Genomic DNA, 17,927 nt, shown 5'->3' on the forward strand with positions numbered 1-17,927 from the left:
AATCTTAGCTTAGGGTCAATGGTGGTGCGAATCCTGTTCAAGATCATTCGATTGTACAACTTTGCCAAGATGCAGGTCAAGCTGATACCACGGTAGTTATCTATCTTTGTGAGGGATCCAGACTTGGAGACTGGGATAATGTTTGAGAGTGACCACTGTTCTGGTTTGTCGCCTTTCATCAAGGCCGTATTACATATGTCCAGCAAGATGTTGTCCAGGTCACAGTTCTTCAGGGCATCTGGTGGTATCCCATCTGGTCCAGCGCTCCTGCCCTGTTTGCATAGTACTGTAGATGAATAAACTAATTCTACACGTTGTTACATGCACTAACATGAAATTGGTGCTAGGCCAGCAGAGCTTCCTGCCAGAACACTTGTGCAGTCCCAATGAAGGGTCCTGGCTCAAACTATTGACTGTTTATTCCCCTCCATAGACACTGTCTGACTTGCTGGGTTCCTCCAGCATTCTGTGTGTGTTGTGTGTGCGCCTTCGGAATTTGGGAGGAAACCGAAGAAGGCAGTGAGAACCCATGCATTCTACGGGGAGGATTACATAGACTCCTTAGAGAACAGCTACGCTACTGGATCATAGAAGACCATTCTTGCACAGACATGTAGTGGGATTTTAACTAACTGCTTCTTAGTTTGTTTTTGTGATGCAATAGCTTGCCGATAAATTGTCCATTTCAATACATTCCACTTCAATGCTTTCAAAGGTTCATATCTATCACTGGTCTTGTGTAAATCACCATTTACTACACTCCATCTTCTCAGGTATCCATGCTGCCCTCCTCTTTTCAGAGCTAATCGCACCAGCGAACTACACAATCAAAGGCGATATCCACAAGGTGGTTCATGAAGCAATTCTCTTTGCTTCTTTGACATCTACTTTTTATTTCAGATATGCCTGAGGAGGGAGGAGAAGATGCCGGTGCGGCACAGCATGCGCGGCCTCTCCGGTGAAATTACATCGTATTTGTTAAATAGGGAGCCATACACAATTCTGATTTGATGGAGACAGATGTGAGAAGCACGGAGGAACATCTGGAGAAATTTCTAAAATGTCCGCCTTGCTGCCGCTGCTACTGTGCGATCGAGAATCTCCGGCGGGTAGGCCCCAAATCCTCGGCTTTGCCTGTTGCTGGTGGTCAGGGCTGGGGTCAAAGGGCTCAGGAGAGATGACGCTCGGTGTCGGAGGGCTGGTCGGAGGCTCAAAGTTTTCGGACAGACTCAGAGTTGGACCGTGGTCAGGTACTTCCAGGATACTGCATCGGCAAGTTTGCGGCGCTGGAAGCTCATGGCAGGGAGAGTTTTCTTCCTTCAACCGTCTGCGTGAGATGATGGGACTTTCAAGAGACTTTGAACTTTTTTTTTACCATGCCCATGGCCTGTTCTTCATCAGGTTATGGTATTGCTTGCACTGTTGTAACTATATGTTATAATTATGTGGTTTTTGTCAGTTTTTCAGTCTTGGTCTGTCTTGTGTTTCTGTGATATCACACTGGAGGTGTGATAATGCAAGCATTACTAAATAACAATAAAAGAGGACTGCGTATCCTCATAATCTAATCTAATCTAAATCTACATTCTGGCAGTTTTGATTTTGGGTCAATCGGGCGATCTGGCACTTTGCTGTCTCCAAGAGGGCACCATGAGGTTGTGAGCCAGGCATGCGACACGGAGGTCAGAAGGCCACGAGACAGGGCGTGAGCCCACGATCGACTCCACCTCTGGCCAATCTCGCCGGTTCAATCTTTGAGGAAGATTGAAACCATTGAAGCTGTTGCAGAAGGCGAGTGAGTGTTCAGCGCCGTCCTCCGGCCTCTTGCTCGCTGCTGCCAGAGGAGAGCGTCAGCGTGTGGCTGTCTCGCGCTCTCCTCGCTCACTGCTCCTGAGCTGAGGTCCTTGTATCTGAACAATCTCTCTCTCCCTCGATGCTGTCGGCAGATGGTGCTGGAGCAAGATTTGACTGACGCAGATTGTAGATTTGGACTCTAATTCGGTTTTCAAGATGAGCTTTTATGATATGTTCTAGTTTCTATTTCTTGTTCTGCTCTCTCCTTTTTTTATTACTACTACTGGGCGATTTTTGAATCGGGACAGTCTGCAGATAATGAACACTGAGCTGAACTGTACTGAAATATGCCTTTTGATTTTTGTCTTTTATATTCTGTATTTTCCATCATTTTTTGTTGCCATTTGTGCAGATGTTTTGCACATGTGGGGGAAGGGGGTTTGATGTTTGATGTCTTTTGAGCGGGTTAGTTAAATGGTTCTTTACTGCATGATTGTCTGTGGAGAAGATGAATTTCAGAGCTGCATACTGGATATATACTTTGATAATACATATACTTTGAATCTTTGAATCTTAATGACAGTGTTGGAGTATTACAGTCTTAAACTTTTGCCATTTGACCGTTACAAGTGTTTTCATTTCCTCCATCTACAGGAATTGTGGCTTGGAGGTCCCCTTAAGACATTCTTCTCAATATCTGAATTTTGCACACATTTACGTAAAACACACTATATAACAATAAGTACTCTGAATAAATTACAGAGTTTATTGTTTAAAGGCTCTTTCAAGTAATTCATAGAGGCTTTATGAAAACTAAGTCTTCCTAAGTCTTAATAACAGGCAGAGAAAACGGCTCAGAGATGTGAACAGTAGCTTGTTTTAACAAAAGCCTGAAGCCCAGAACAGCAGATGGGTAGAAGTAAGAGAGGTTGTGGATGTTGTCAGGGTTTGCACAGAGCAGCATAAGGTCATTTGGCCCATTGATACTGCTGTGCCATTTCATCACGTCCGGTCCATTTTTCCCCTCAGCCCCAATCTCCAGCCTTCTCCCCGCAACCCTGACTAATCAAGAATCTATCAACCTCTGCGTCAGATGTGGTGCGAGGGTGGGCATGAAGAAGGAACAGATGGGTGTGGTACCGATGCTTCCTCTCGGAAATCTCTCACTAAGCGGGGGTATGAAACTGAATATTTGTTCTGGGGGAAGGGAGTAGAGAGATCAACGGGGTGGAGGTGAGTGTGCTGAGAAACCCGCTGGGGCCACTCTGCTAATAGATAAATATTTTTACCTCATGGTTTCAGCTGCCAAGTCCCAGGGAGACCCAGCTGTCTGCAGTTAAAAATGGACTCATTAAAAAGAAGTCTGGAGCCTTGTTTTAATGTTTGAAGACTAACCCAAGGTCCACAGGCAGATTAGCCAATCAGCCCTCCAGTCACTTCCAGAAGACACGGTTTGAGAAAGCATTTGCTTCCTGTCCAGATTTATTTTCAATTTACCCTCTGCACAACCCTGACTCACCCACAGTGACAGTGATAGTCTGCGGCCCTCAGCTCCTGACCTTGACTCTCCTGACAAGCAATGTCACCAAAGAGAAATCAGAAATCACCACAAAAAGAAGGGAACTTCAGATGATAAGTTGCATGCTTTTCTATATGACAGCAAGAGAGACCTGGTAAAAGATCATCCAATCTCTATATGGCTATTATTGGTCAAGAGAGTCTCTTGTGCAAAAACTGGATCTTGACCTCACATCTACCTCATTATAATCTTGCACTTCATTGTTTATCTGCACTGCACTTTCTCTGTCATTTTTACACTTCATTTTGCATTGTTTTATCTTGTTCTACCTCAATGCACTGTGTAATGATTTGATCTATATGGCAAGCTCTTCACTGTATTGTGGTAGATGTGACAATAATAAACCAATTCTAGTAACAATACCAATAGAAAGGAATCTGCAAATTAGGCAAAATTAAAGGCTGTCACGAGCCTTGTGGCCCATCAGGCTGGTGCTTATGCCAGTTTCCGTGGAGTGAAGCGACTGAGAGTACGAGACTCCCCCCCACCCCCCCGCCGGATAGGATGCCAGTCTATCGCGAAGTTAACCCCCAGCATTTTTGCCGGTACCCATTCTCAGCTGGGCAGACTGGAGCACTGTGTGGTTAAGTGCCTTGCTCAAGGTCACACACGCCACCTCGGCCAAGGCTTGAACCCACGACCTTCAGATCGCTAGTCCAACGCCCTAACCACTTGGCCACGTGCCACACAAATTAAGCATAGTTGAAACATAAAGATGTATTCCACCAAAGTTACCCAAGGAATTACAATTATTAACTAACATCATCAAGAATTAATTCATTTGGTAAAAACATATCATAGACAAGAGGATCATCCCTCAGAAGCTGGTGGTTAAACTGTCCCTGTTGGATCTCAACACCTTTCGCTGTAACCGGATCTTGGACTTCTTGACAGAAAGACCACCGTCAGTCTGTGCTGGCGGCAACATCTCCAGCTCCATCACACTGAGCACAGGTGCCCTCCACCCCACTCCCCAGGGCTGTGTGCTCAGCCCACTGCTGATGTATGACCGTACTGCTAGATCCAGTTCAAACCCAATCATCAAACTCACTGATGTCTACTATAAGCCTACTGACTCTCACAGCTATCTGGACTATTCCTCTTCTCACCCTGTCTCTTGCAAAAATGCCATCCCCTTCTCGCAATTCCTCCGTCTCCGCCGCATCTGCTCTCAGGATGAGGCTTTTCATTCTAGGACGAGGGAGATGTCTTCCTTTTTTAAAGAAAGGGGCTTCCCTTCCTCCACTATCAACTCTGCTCTTAAACGCATCTCCCCCATTTCACATACATCTGCTCTCACTCCATCCTCCCGCCACCCCACTAGGAATAGGGTTCCCCTGGTCCTCACCTACCACCCCACCAGCCTCCGGTCCAACATATTATTCTCCGTAACTTCCGCCACCTCCAACGGGATCCCACCACTAAGCACATCTTTCCCTCCCCCCCCCCCGCATTCCGCAGGGATCGCTCCCTACGCAACTCCCTTGTCCATTCGCCCCCCCCATCCCTCCCCACTGATCTCCCTCCTGGCACTTATCCGTGTAAGCGGAACAAGTGCTACACATGCCCTTACACTTCCTCCCTTACCACCATTCAGAGCCCCAAACAGTCCTTCCAGGTGAGGCAACACTTCACCTGTGAGTCGGCTGGGGTGATATACTGCGTCCGGTGCTCCCGATGTGGCCTTTTATATATTGGCGAGACCCGACGCAGACTGGAAGGCTGCTTTGCTGAACATCTACGCTCTATCCGCCAGAGAAAGCAGGATCTCCCAGTGGCCACACATTTTAATTCCACATCCCATTCCCATTCTGACATGTCTATCCACGGCCTCCTCTACTGTAAAGATGAAGCCACACTCAGGTTGGAGGAACAACACCTTATATTCCGTCTGGGTAGCCTCCAACCTGATGGCATGAACATCGACTTCTCTAACTTCCGCTAAGGCCCCACCTCCCCCTCGTACCCCATCTGTTACTTATTTTTATGCACACATTCTTTCTCTCACTCTCCTTTTTCTCCCTCTGTCCCTCTGAATATACCTCTTGCCCATCCTCTGGGTCCCCCCCCCCGTCTTTCTTCCCGGACCTCCTGTCCCATGATCCTCTTGTATCCCCTTTTGCCTATCACCTGTCCAATTCTTGGCTCTATCCCTCCCCCTCCTGTCTTCTCCTATCATTTTGGATCTCCCCCTCCCCCTCCAACTTTCAAATCCCTTACTCACTCTTCCTTCAGTTAGTCCTGATGAAGGGTCTCGGCCTGAAACGTCGACTGCACCTCTTCCTACAGATGCTGCCTGGCCTGCTGCGTTCACCAGCAACTTTGATGTGTGTTGCTTGAATTTCCAGCATCTGCAGAATTCCTGTTGTTTGCATCAAATTCACTGATGATACTACAGTATCATCAATAATGCCGATGAGATGGTGTAGAGAGGAGGCAAAGCGGCTGGTAGAATGGTGCAAGGACACCAACTTGAGTCCCATTGTGGACAAGACTAAGGACATGAGTGTAGACTTTAGTGCTGATCACTCGTCACCGCACATACACGGCTCCAATGTGGGAAGAGTTAGGAGCGCCAAGTTTCTGGGAGTGCACATAACAGACAATCTCATCTAGTCCTTCAACACCATCTCTTCAGTCAAGAAGCCACAGAAGCGTCTCCACTTCTTGAGGAGATTGAGGTGAGCAAAGCCCCCCCCCCCCAATTCTAGCCATTTTTACAGGAGAACCACTGAGAGTGTCCTGACCAGCTGCATCACCGTCGAGAATGGGATTCGCAGGGCATCTGACAGCAAGGCCCTGCAAAGCATTGTGAGGACTTCTGAGAGGACCACTGGGGTATCTCTTCCTCCCACCTGACATATTTTTCAAGAGTGCTGCATATGCAGAGCCCATAGCTTTATCAGTGATCCCTCCCACCTGTCCAACAATCTCTCTGACCACCCCCCCCCCACCATCAGATAGGAGGTACCGTAGCATTAGGCACAAGGAATCTTAGGATAGGAAACAGCTTCATCCCTCATGCCGCTAGATTACTGAACGCCCCACCACCACCCAGATTTCAGCATGTCATACTGTTTACTTTTTAATATGTGTCATAACTGGAGGGAGGAGAAGATGGCGGCATGACGCAGCCCGCGCAGCCGTTCCGAATAAGTATCGATTATGTGTAATTAGGGGCCGTGCACAATCTGGATTTGGTGGAGACAGCCGTGAGAAGCTCAGAGGAACATCTGGAGAAAATTCTGAAATGCCTGCTTTGTTGCTGCTGCTACTGTGCGATCAAGAATCTCCGGAGGGGAAGGCCCCAAATCCTCGGCTTTGCCTATTGCCTGTTGCCGGGGCTGGGGTCGAAGCGCTCGGCAGAGATGGTGCTCGGTGCTCGGTGTCGGAGAGCTGGTCGGAGGCTTGGAGTTTTTCGGACGGACTCGGAGTCGGACTGTGGTCAAATGCTTCCAGGATGCTGCACCAGCAAGTTGGCGGCGCTGGAGGTTCACCGTCTGTGTGAGATGATGGGACTTTCCAGAGACTTTGAGACTTTTACCGTGCCCATGGTCTGTTCTTATCAAATTACGGTATTGCTTTGCACTGTTGTAACTATATGTTATAATTATGTGGTTTTTGTTAGTTTTTAAGTCGGTTTGTCATGTGTTTTTGTGATATCATTCTGGAAAAACATTTTATCATTTCTTAATGCATGCATTACTAAATGACAATAAAAGGGGACTGCGTGTCCTCATAATCATAATCATAATTGCACATTCTTTGTTAAGTTGTTTGTGGTAATATTACCTTATGTGTTACGTATGTGTTATATGTACTGTGTTGTGCACCTTGATCCAGAGGAACATTGTTTCATTTGGCGGTATACGTTTATATGGTTGAATGACAATAAACTTGAACTTGAGCCATTAAATGCCTGTTTAAGAACAATTGTTTCTTTAGTTCATTGGATTATTTCATCAGATTGTACTTTGTCTTTGACCAGGCTACAACCTACACTGAGCCAAAGCACAGATTTTACCTGCCAGTGGCTCTCTGGTTCTTCCATTTAAATGATCTAATTAAGTAGGTGACGGAGTGGAGTTATGTCTCTACCAAAGGAGGTATAGAATGCTCCTTCCCTCCACTTACCTGCAGGTCATCCTTGAGAAAGGAGTAGCACCTGCTTAGCAACCCCCCCCCCCCGCCCTGACCCGACCTGATCAGGGTCACCTGAGGTCACGGGAGCAGATGGTGGATGGTCGTATGAGCAGCCGGTGCGTATCACAAGTCCTGTTTATGTGACCACTGACATCAGGCAGACAATCTCTGAAGGGTATTGATAATGGTTGGGCTCACCCGTCTTGTAAAGACACTGCTCAGAAAGAAGGCAATGCTCTATGTACCCTTACTATTATTGTTATGTTTAATTTTGAAACTTAATAAAAAGAAAGAAAGAAAGAAAGCAATGGCAAACCACTTCTGTACAAAAATTTGCCAAGATCTATCATGGTTATGGAAAGACTGTGATCGCCCACGTCATATGACACAGCACGTAATGAAGGAACGAACTAATTAAGACTCAATTAAAACCATCAACAAAGACAAAATACTTACATCTCCAAGAATCATAACAGAATAGCGAGTCACAGTTAAGAGTAACAAAAGAATCCTGTCAGAGAAAATTCCTAACTGACCAAGAATCTTAATGAGAATTAATGGATCCACTTGTCAGGAACTTACTATGAACAATTTATAAAAATTATGTTGAATTATGCTCCTCTGTAGCTAGGCTTTGTGCTAATAATGATAACCCTGTAAAAAAGTGATTAATTGCCTGTCATTTTGATTCTATTGTGCATTCAGTAAACATTACTTACGATATTTGTGTCATCAGTTCTGCAACCTAATAATAGGGCTGTATTACCCTCTGTTCATTACTTGCAGATTGAAAGTGGGAACTGACAAATAATGTTTGAGCTTGTCTGTCCTACCTGAGGATCTGACAGACGTGAGATGTCCGGATAAAGGTAAAACTTTATTCCCTCTGCAGCTCCAGGAAGGGTCACTCCCCGAATCAACAAAACCAGCAGCATCAGATAGGGGAATGTCGCTGTTACGTACACCACCTAGGAATAGAAGGTACAACATATGAGCTCTGTGTTTGCACCATTGTCCAGAAAGAGCAAAACGGACTGACATTCTGAGCCAGGCTCACCGCACGGTAGCGTTGTGGTTAACACCACGCTTTACAGTCCCAGGGACCCGGGTTCAATTCCAGCCACTGCTTGTAAGGAGTTTGTATGTTCTCCCCGTTTCCATGTGGGTTTCCTCCCACAGTCCAAAGACGTACCAGTTGACAGGTTAATTGGCCATTGTAAATTGTCCAGTGATTAGGCTAGGATTAAACTGTAGGATTGTTGGGCAGCTTGGCTCAAAGGCCCGGAAGGGCCTATTCCATGCTGTATCTCAATTAAAAATAAAGATCTTCAGTCCCCATTGCTCACTGCCTGAGTAGGATGAACAATAGAACTGTCTACACTTGATAGGTGCCCCTTGAGGTAGAGTGAGCTCTCTACTCTGAGTGAGCCTCAGTTTGTATATCCTAATACCCAAAGAGGTCCTAACAGCCTTCAACAGCTTGCTGTTTGTCACAGATGTTTTAACGTATCTCTGATAAACTTGAAAGCTATTAGATTTAATTCATTGAAAATAAGAAAATAAAGTAAAATGAATAATAACATGCTTAAATATAAATAACACACATATGTACCTACTAAACCTTTTCCACGGAGTTGGCAACACCATTCAAACTAATGGAGACTCCATGATTATGCCATTTCTGCCTGCCCTGAAAGTGAAAGATGGGGGCAAAATGTGCCAAGGTCCCCCCCCCTACCATCCCCTCAAGTAATCACTGCCCCATCACTGGACACAATGGTGAGTCCAGCAGTAGAATAGCCTGGTGCATCAAACAACATGCAGGAAGACTTTAATGGGTCATGTGGGCAGGAGGGAAATTGTTGCAGTTTGGAGTTCACACCCTGCACTAGGACAAATGCTGCATGAACTGCCCATTCCCTCCAGCTCAACGGGTGTTGCTTCAGGGTCCCAGCATCTGCAGTGTCTCGAGTCTCGCGGTCAATCAGACACAACCTTCAGCAGGTTTTGGATTTCTGCACTTGACATTAAGACCATAAAACATAGGAGCAGAATTAGGCCAGTCATCCAAATGAGTCTGCTGTGCCATTTTATCACAGCTGATCCATTTCCCTCTCAAACCCATTCTCCTGCCTTCTCCCTGTAACCTTTCATGCTAACTTATAAGGAATCTATCAACCTCTTCCCTAAATATACCCAATGACCTGGCCTCCTCAGCTGCCTGTGTCCATTAGACCATAAGATATAGAAGCAGAATTAGGCCATTCAGCCCATCAAGCCTGCTCCACCATTTCATCATGGTTGATCCCGGATCCCATTCAACCCCATACACCTGCCCTCTCACCATATCCTCTCATGCCCCGACCGATCAAGAATCTGTCAGCTTCCACTTTAAATATACCCACGGACTTGGACTCAACAGCAGTCCGTGGCAGAGCAGTCCACAGATTCACCAGTCTTTGGCCAGAAAAAAATTCCTCCTTACTTCTGTTCTAAAAGGTCGCCCATTAATTTTGAGGCTGTGCTCTCTAGTTCTGGATTCCCTCACTACAGGAAACATCCTCTCCACGTTCAGCTTATCGAGTCCTTTCAACATTCAACACACATAAAAGTTGCTGGTGAACGCAGCAGGCCAGGCAGCACCTCTTCCTAGAGATGCTGCCTGGCCTGCTGCGTTCACCAGCAACTTTTATGTGTGTTGCTTGAATTTCCAGCATCTGCAGAATTCCTGTTGTTTGCCTTTCAACATTCAGTAGGTTTCAATGAGATCCTCACATATTCTTCCAAATTCCAGTGAGCACAGGCCCAAAGCTGCCAAACACTCCTCATATATTAACCCCTTCATTCACAGAATCATCCTTGTGAACTTCCTCTCGACTCGCTCCAATGATAATATGTCCTTTCTGAGATAAGGGGCCCCAAATGCTGACAATTTTTTGAGAATTGTGTCAAAGAGTTCCACAAATTCACTACTCTCTGGCTAAAGAAATACCTCCTCATTTCCATTCTAAATGGATATCTCTCGTCTGAGGTTGTGCCCAATTAGGTGGGAGCCAGCCTGCTGATTGTTCTACCTCACACATGATCTGCATTATTTGTTAGCAGACAAAATTAAAGTCGAAGTACTTTACTTTAAAAAGACAACTTTACATTGCTCCCAATTCAAAAACTGCAACTGTTGTGTAAGTTGATAGAAATTCCTCTATATTGAAATAAAATTCCACTGCACGTGTAATGACATTCCATTACTATTCAGAAATGCGTAACAATAGGGAATCAGATTTCAAATTTGCACAATTTTGCTGACTTTCCCTTTTAGCCAGAGTCCATTGCCAAAGAGAAAATCACCTATGGCACTAAACTTTATACTCCTCCTTCTAAATCCAGTCCCAATGAATTCAATAGATTCAGTTGTAAGTCATAAATGCACCTTACTATTTGTTAATTTATTTGTGGTAATTTTGGTGGCAGGGTGGAGGGACTTCGCGACCAGAAGGGGTGTACGGTACCCCATCCCTCCACTAGTCTGCAGGTCACCCTCAGGCAAGGTGTAGCAACTGCATAAACACCCCCCCCCCCCAAATCAGGGTCACGTGAAGCCATGGGAGCAGGTGGCGGATGGTCGTATGAGCAGCTGGTACATACCACAAGTCCTGGTTATGTGACCACTGACGCCAGGCAGACCATCTCCAAGGAGTATTTATAATGGCTGGGATTACCTGTCTTGTAAAGACACCGTCCAGGAGAAGACACTGGACACTTCTGTAGAAACATTTGCCAAGAACAACCATGGTCATGGAAAGACCATGATCACCTACGTCACACAGCACAGCACATAATGATAATGATGGTGACTTGTGGTAAAATTACTCTTGTGTTGTGTATGAGTTATGTGTACTGTATTTTGCACCTTGGTCCAGAGGAAGGTTGTTTCGTTTGGCAGTATACATGTATATGGGTTGAATGACAATAAGCTTGTCCTTGAACTTGGGAGGCAGAGTACAATTATATTGCACCAATAGCATATTAATCAGTATAAATTCTACTGTGCTCATACATGTAGACTGGTTATGGGACCACTCATTGAGAAATGAATTTTAATGCAATTTCCCTCCATATCAGTACCAGAAAATATTAATAACAGAAAATCTTACATACTCATCCAGTTATCATTTAGAGAGTTTTTCCCCTGAACTCTGAATTAGGTGAAATTCCTTTCCCAGGTCAGGCTGCAGGAGTGTCTAATGCTATAAGGCAGGACGTGGCTGAGGCAAAAATAGTAGTAGTTTATTATACGGCAAATTAGACCAATACTTGTCACCGATCTGTGCTACAGCTCTGGGAGAGAAAACGTGGGGATCGTCCTGACACTCAGCACAGTAGCGGAGAATCAGGCAGCCACTAGCAACAGCTTCACAATTTCCATATTTCCATTTGTACTCCAGAACTTACAGTCAATTTCGTAACAGATACTATATTTTAGAACATAAGACCATAAGGAGCAAATTTGGCCATTCTTCCCATCGATTCTGCTCTGCCATTCTGCCATGGCTGATTTATTATCCCTCTCAATCCCATTCACCTGCCTTCTCCCTTACTAACATCCTTAGTAAACTTCTGCTTTAAATATACCCAAAGACATGGCCTCCACAGCCATTTGTGGCAATGAATTCCACAGATTCACCACCCTCCGGCTAAAGAAATTCCTCTTCATTTCTGTTCTAAAGGGACTTGCTTCTATTCAGAGGCTGTTCCCTCTGGTCCTAGACTCACCCACTATAGAAAAATTCTCTCCACATCCACTCTATCTAGCCCTTAAAATCTTCAATAAGTTTCAATGAGATCCCTCCTCATTCTCCTAAACTCCAGCGTGTATAGGCCCAGAGCCATCAAACGCTCCTCAGACATTAACCATTTCATTCCTGGAATCATTCTTGTGAACTTCCTCTGGATCCTCTCCAAAGCCAGTACATCATTGCAGCACACCCTTGGGTCATAAGATGCAAAACTGCTTACAGTACTCCAGGTGTGGTCTGGCCAATGTCTTATAAAGCCTCAGTATTACATAAAGACGAGAAAATCTGATCAGTCCTGATGAAGGGTCTTGGCCCAAAACGCTGACTCTACTTTTTTCCATAGATACTGCCTGGCCTGCTGCGTTCCCCCAGCATTTTGTGTGTGTTACTCAGTGTCGCATACTTGCTTTTATATTCCAGTTCACTAGAAATGAATGCTAACATTGCATTTGCCTTTCTTACCACTGACTCAACCTGCCAGTTAGGTTTTCAGGAATCCTGCACAAGGACTCCCCAGTCCCTTTACATCTCTGATTTCTGAATTTTCTCCCCATTTAGAAAGTAGTCTATGCTTTTATTCCTTATACCAAAGTGCATGACTATCCACTTCCCTACACTATAATTTATTTGCCACTTTTTTGCTCATGTTTCCAATCTTAGTCCTTCAGCCAGATGTACAGCATAAAACTATATGGCACAATACAGATCTCTCAGTCCAGGACGTTCTGCCAATGTATATAAACCAAAACCATGATCTAACTTTCCCCTCCTACATAGCCTGTAATCCAAAGGTTCATTTATTATTGAAGTACGTATCCATATACAACTCTGAGATTCATCTTCTCCAGATAGCCACAAAACAAAGAAAGAACATTAAAAATGTTCAGAGAAAAACATCAAACCCAACCCCCGCACAAAAGCCAACAGCGTCCTGATCGTCAACCCCTAAACTCCTCTTCACCCATACATATCGGAACAAGAACATCAACCCCAAACCCCCTCTCCTCGCACTTTTTCTACATCCATGTGCCTATCTAGAAGTCTATTAAATGTCCCTATTGTATCAGTCTCTACCACCACTCTCAGCAGTGCATTCCAGGGACCCACCACTGACATCTCCCTAAACTTTCCTCCACTCAACTTAAACTGGTGTCCTCTGGTACTGGCAGCATGTTTCCAATATTTCCCAAATAATAACATTTAGTAATAGTAATATCGGTACTTTCTTAAACATTTTGAATGTTGGTGACTGCTGCTCAATCTCACTTGCTCAGGAGGTAAACAAATATAAGCACTGATCTGATTCATTAAGGTATTAATTGCTTTAGAAGATTTAAGAAGTGTAAAACATTATAAACCCATAAGACATTGGAGCAGAATTAAGCCAATCGGCCCACCAAGTTTCCTCCACCATTTGATCATGGTTGATTCATTTCCCCTCTCAAACCTATTCTCCTGCCTTCTTGATGCACTTTCTAATGAAGAATGAGGTGCTTATGGAGTAGACGAAATGCGAGAGGACACGTAAGAAGGAATTTTGGAGGGCTAAAAGAAGGCATGAAGTTGCTCTAGCATCCAAGATGAAGGAGAATCCTAAGGGATTCTGCAGATCCGTTAAGAACAAAATGATTGCAAGGGACAAAAAATTGGCCTTCTGGCAGATCAGAATGGTAATCTGTGTATGGAGCCAAAACAGATGGGGAAGATCTTAAATTATTTCCTTTGCAGCTGTATTTACTCAGGAGATGGTCACAGAGGCTATAGAAGTGAGGCAAGGTGGCATCAACTTCATGGGTCCTGTACAGAGGAGGAGGCAATTGCTACCCTGAGGCAAATCAGGGTGGATAAAACCCCAGGGTGTTCCCTCAGACTCAGCAGGAGGCAAATGCGGAAATTGCCGGGGCTTTAAGAGATACTTAAATCATCCTTAACGACAAGAGAGTTAAGAGAGGATTGGAGGATAGTCGATGTTATTCCACTGTTTAAAAAATGCTCTAAACATAAACCAGGAAATTATAGGCTGGTGAGTCTTACGTCAATTGTAGGAAAGTTACTGGAAGGCATTCTAAGGGACTGGATATATAAGTATTTGGATAGACATGGACTGATTAATGATGGGTTCATGCATGTTAGGTCATGCCCAACAAATCTTATAGAGTTTTTCGAGGAAGTTACCAGGAAAGTGGATGAAGGCAAAGGGCAAAGTAGTGGATGTTGTCTACATGGACTTTAGCAAGGCATTTGACAAGGTCCTGCATGGAAGGTTGGTCAAAAAGGCTCAGTAGCTCAGCACTCAAGATGAGGTTGTAAACATTAGCTTAGCGGGAGAAGCCAGGGAGTGGTAGTAGATGGTTGCCTCTCTTACTGGAGACCTGTGACTAGTGGTGTGCTGCAGGGATCAGTACAGGGTCCATCACTGATTGCCAACTGCGTGGTTAACTGGATCAGCAAATTTGCAAATGTCACCAAGATTGGGGGTGTGACATTTGTCCACAGAGAGGAAGGCTATCATGGCTTGCAGAGGGATCTGCTTCAGCTGGAAAAATGGCCGAAAAAAATGGCAGACGGAATTTGATGCAGACAAGTTCCGGGTTCTACACTTCGGCAGTACCAACCAGGGTAGGTCTTTCACGGTGAACGGTAGGGTACTAAGGAATATGGTAGAACAAATTTGGGAATACAGATCCATAATTCGTTGAAAGTGGCATCACAGGTAGATGGGGTCCTACAGAAAGCTTTTGCCACATTGGCCTTCATAAGTCAACGTACTGAGTACAGGAGATGGTATTTTATGTTGAAGTAGTATAAGATGTTGGTGAGGCCTTATTAAGAGTGTTCTGTGTAGTTTTGGTCACTTACTACAGCAAAGCTGTGAACAAGGATGAAAGAGAAAATTTACAAGGATGTTGCTGGATCCAGAGGACCTGAGTTATAAGGAAAGACTGAATAGGTTAGAAAGATTGAGATGAGATTTGATCAAGGTATACAAAATTATGAGAGGTATAGATAGGGTAAGTGCAAGCAGGTTTTTTCCACTGAAATTGGGTGGGACTATAACCAGAGGTTGTGGGTTACTTACTTTACTTTATTATCACCAAACAATTGATACTAGAACGTACAATCATCAAAGCGATATCTAATTCTGCGCTTCCCGCTTCCTGGATTACAAACCAATAGTAAATATTGAAAATTTAAATTATAAAGCATAGAGAGGAAATAGAAAAATGGAAAGTAAGGTAGTGCAAAAAAACCGAGATGCAGGTCCAGATATTTGGAGGGTACAGCCCAGATCCAGGTCAGGATCCGTTCAGCAGTCTTATCACAGTTGGAAAGAAGCTGTTACCAAATCTGGAAGTACGAGTCTTCAAGCTCCTGAGCCTACTCCCAGAGGGAAGAGGGACGAAAAGTGTGTTGGCTGGGTGGGTCGTGTCCTTGATCATCCTGGCAGCACTGCTCCGACAGCGTGCGGTGTAAAGTGAGTCCAAGGACAGAAGATTGGTTTGTGTGATGTGCTGGGCCGTGTTCACGATCTTCTGCAGCTTCTTCCGGTCTTGGACAGGACAACTTCCATACCAGGTTGTGATGCACCCTAGAAGAATGCTTTCTATGGTGCATCTATACAAATTAGTAGGGTTTTAGGGGACAGGCCAAATTTCTTTAGTTTTCTCAGGAAGTGAAGGCGCTGGTGGGCTTTCTTGGCAGTGGCCTCTGCTTGGTTGGACCAAGTCAGGTCATTTGTGATATTGACCCCGAGGAACTTAAAGCTTTTGACCTGTTCCACTTGCGCACCACCGATGTAAATTGGGTCGTGCGGTCCGTTACTCCTTCTGAAGTCAACAACCAATTCCTTTGTCTTGCTGATGTTGAGGGATAGGTTATTGTCTTCGCACCCTGCCACCAGGTTCTTAATTTCCTCTCTGTACTCAAACTCATCATTACCCGAGACATGGCCTACAGTTGCTGTATCATCAGCAAATTTATATATTGAGTTGGATGGAAACTTGGCTACACAATCATGGGTGTACAGTGAGTACAGCAGAGGGCTGAGTACACAGCCTTGTGGGGCACCAGTGCTCAGGGTGATTATAGAGGAGAGCTTGTCCCCTATTTTTACAGCCTGGGTCCTGTCTGTGAGGAAGTTGAAGATCCAGCTGCAGATCTGAGTGCTGAGGCCCAGGTTCCGGAGCTTAGGAATCAGTTTATTTGGAATGATGGTATTAAAGGCAGAGCTGTAGTCAAGGAGTCTTACGTATGTGTATTTATTCTCCAGGTGTTCTAAGGAGGAACGTAGGGCCAGAGAGATGGCATCTGTCATTGACCTGTTGCTCCGGTAGGTGAATTGCAAAGCGTCGAGGTTGACTGGTAGGCTGTGGTTGATGTGTGCCATAACCAATCTCTCGAAGCACTTCATAGCAATTGATGTCAGAGCCACAGGTCGATAATCATTCAGGCATGCCACCTTGCTCTTCTTCGGCACTGGGATTATCGTTGCCTTCTTAAAACACAAGGGCATCTTAGACTGAAGCAAGGAGCAGTTGAAGATGTCAGCAAACACTCCAGCTAGCTCACTTGCACAGGCCCGGAGAACCCATCCCGGGATGCCATCTGGGCCCGTCACCTTCCTTGGTTAAGGGTGAAAGGTGAGAAGTTTAAGGGGAAAATGAGAGGTTAACTTCTTTACTCAGTGGGTTATGAGAGTGTGGAAAGAACTGCCAGCACAAGTGGTTCACACAAGCTTGAATACAATGTTTAAGAGAACTTTGGATATGTACATGGATGGTAGGAGTATGGAGGGCTATGGTCCCAGTGCAGGTTGATGGGAGTAGGCAGTTTAAATGGTTTTGGCATGGACTAGATGGGCTGAAGGGTCTGTTTCTGTGCTGTACCTCAATGATACTATGACTCTAAGAACCAATCAACCAGCTCTATAAATATATCCAATGACATGGCCTCCACAGCTGCCTGTGGCAATGAATTCCACAGATTCACCACCTTCTGGCTAAAGAAATTCCTCCTCATCTCTGTTCTAAAGGAATGTCCTTATATTCTGAGGCTGTTCCCTCTGGTCCTAGATTCCCGCAATTAAATCATGACATGATTAAAATTGGCTTACGCAAACATAGATTATATATTCTGAATGAAGAGTTTACAATGATTTGTAATCATGGTTAATATTTTTATTACTGATTGAGAGTAAGCAAGAAAGCAAACACAGTGATACAATTTATTAAACTGTCTTCTGGCACCACATATCAAGTCACACTGCTCGATGTTGTACAAAATAAAATGTACCTCTTAATTAAATGATAAACAGGCTTTGGACTATTGATTACCAAGTTCAACAACCCAATGACAATATCCAAGTGCAGCACAATTAATCTGTTTCTGATAACAAACTGTTGGTCTTGCAATTTATTTCATGACAGTTTTGCTCCAATTAACAGATTAATTATTAATTTTAATGACATTTATATCAATTGGCAGTTATATTTAGAAAATACAGAGATCATTCTAACAACCAATTATCGTGATAGTTGCTGAATTCCAAAAAAAAACTGCAAATGTAATGGAAATTTATCTGAAGTTCAAAAGTTCAAAGTAAATTTTATTATCAA

The 17,927-nt window shown here is 44.5% G+C and overlaps 1 protein-coding gene across 1 annotated transcript in view; it reads right to left on the minus strand.

Annotated features, from left to right (window-relative positions):
- slc6a11b (solute carrier family 6 member 11b) overlaps positions 1-17,927 on the minus strand; it is a 223,071-nt gene that overhangs the window by 117,005 nt on the left and 88,139 nt on the right. Inside the window, exon 7 of the mRNA XM_063068174.1 lies at positions 8,350-8,484. Within this exon, the coding sequence (XP_062924244.1) occupies positions 8,350-8,484 (135 nt within the window). The remainder of the gene's footprint in view (positions 1-8,349; positions 8,485-17,927) is intronic.

The sequence above is a fragment of the Mobula hypostoma genome, chromosome 15 (genome assembly GCF_963921235.1).
Source record: "Mobula hypostoma chromosome 15, sMobHyp1.1, whole genome shotgun sequence".
Taxonomy (NCBI): Eukaryota; Metazoa; Chordata; class Chondrichthyes; order Myliobatiformes; family Myliobatidae; genus Mobula; species Mobula hypostoma.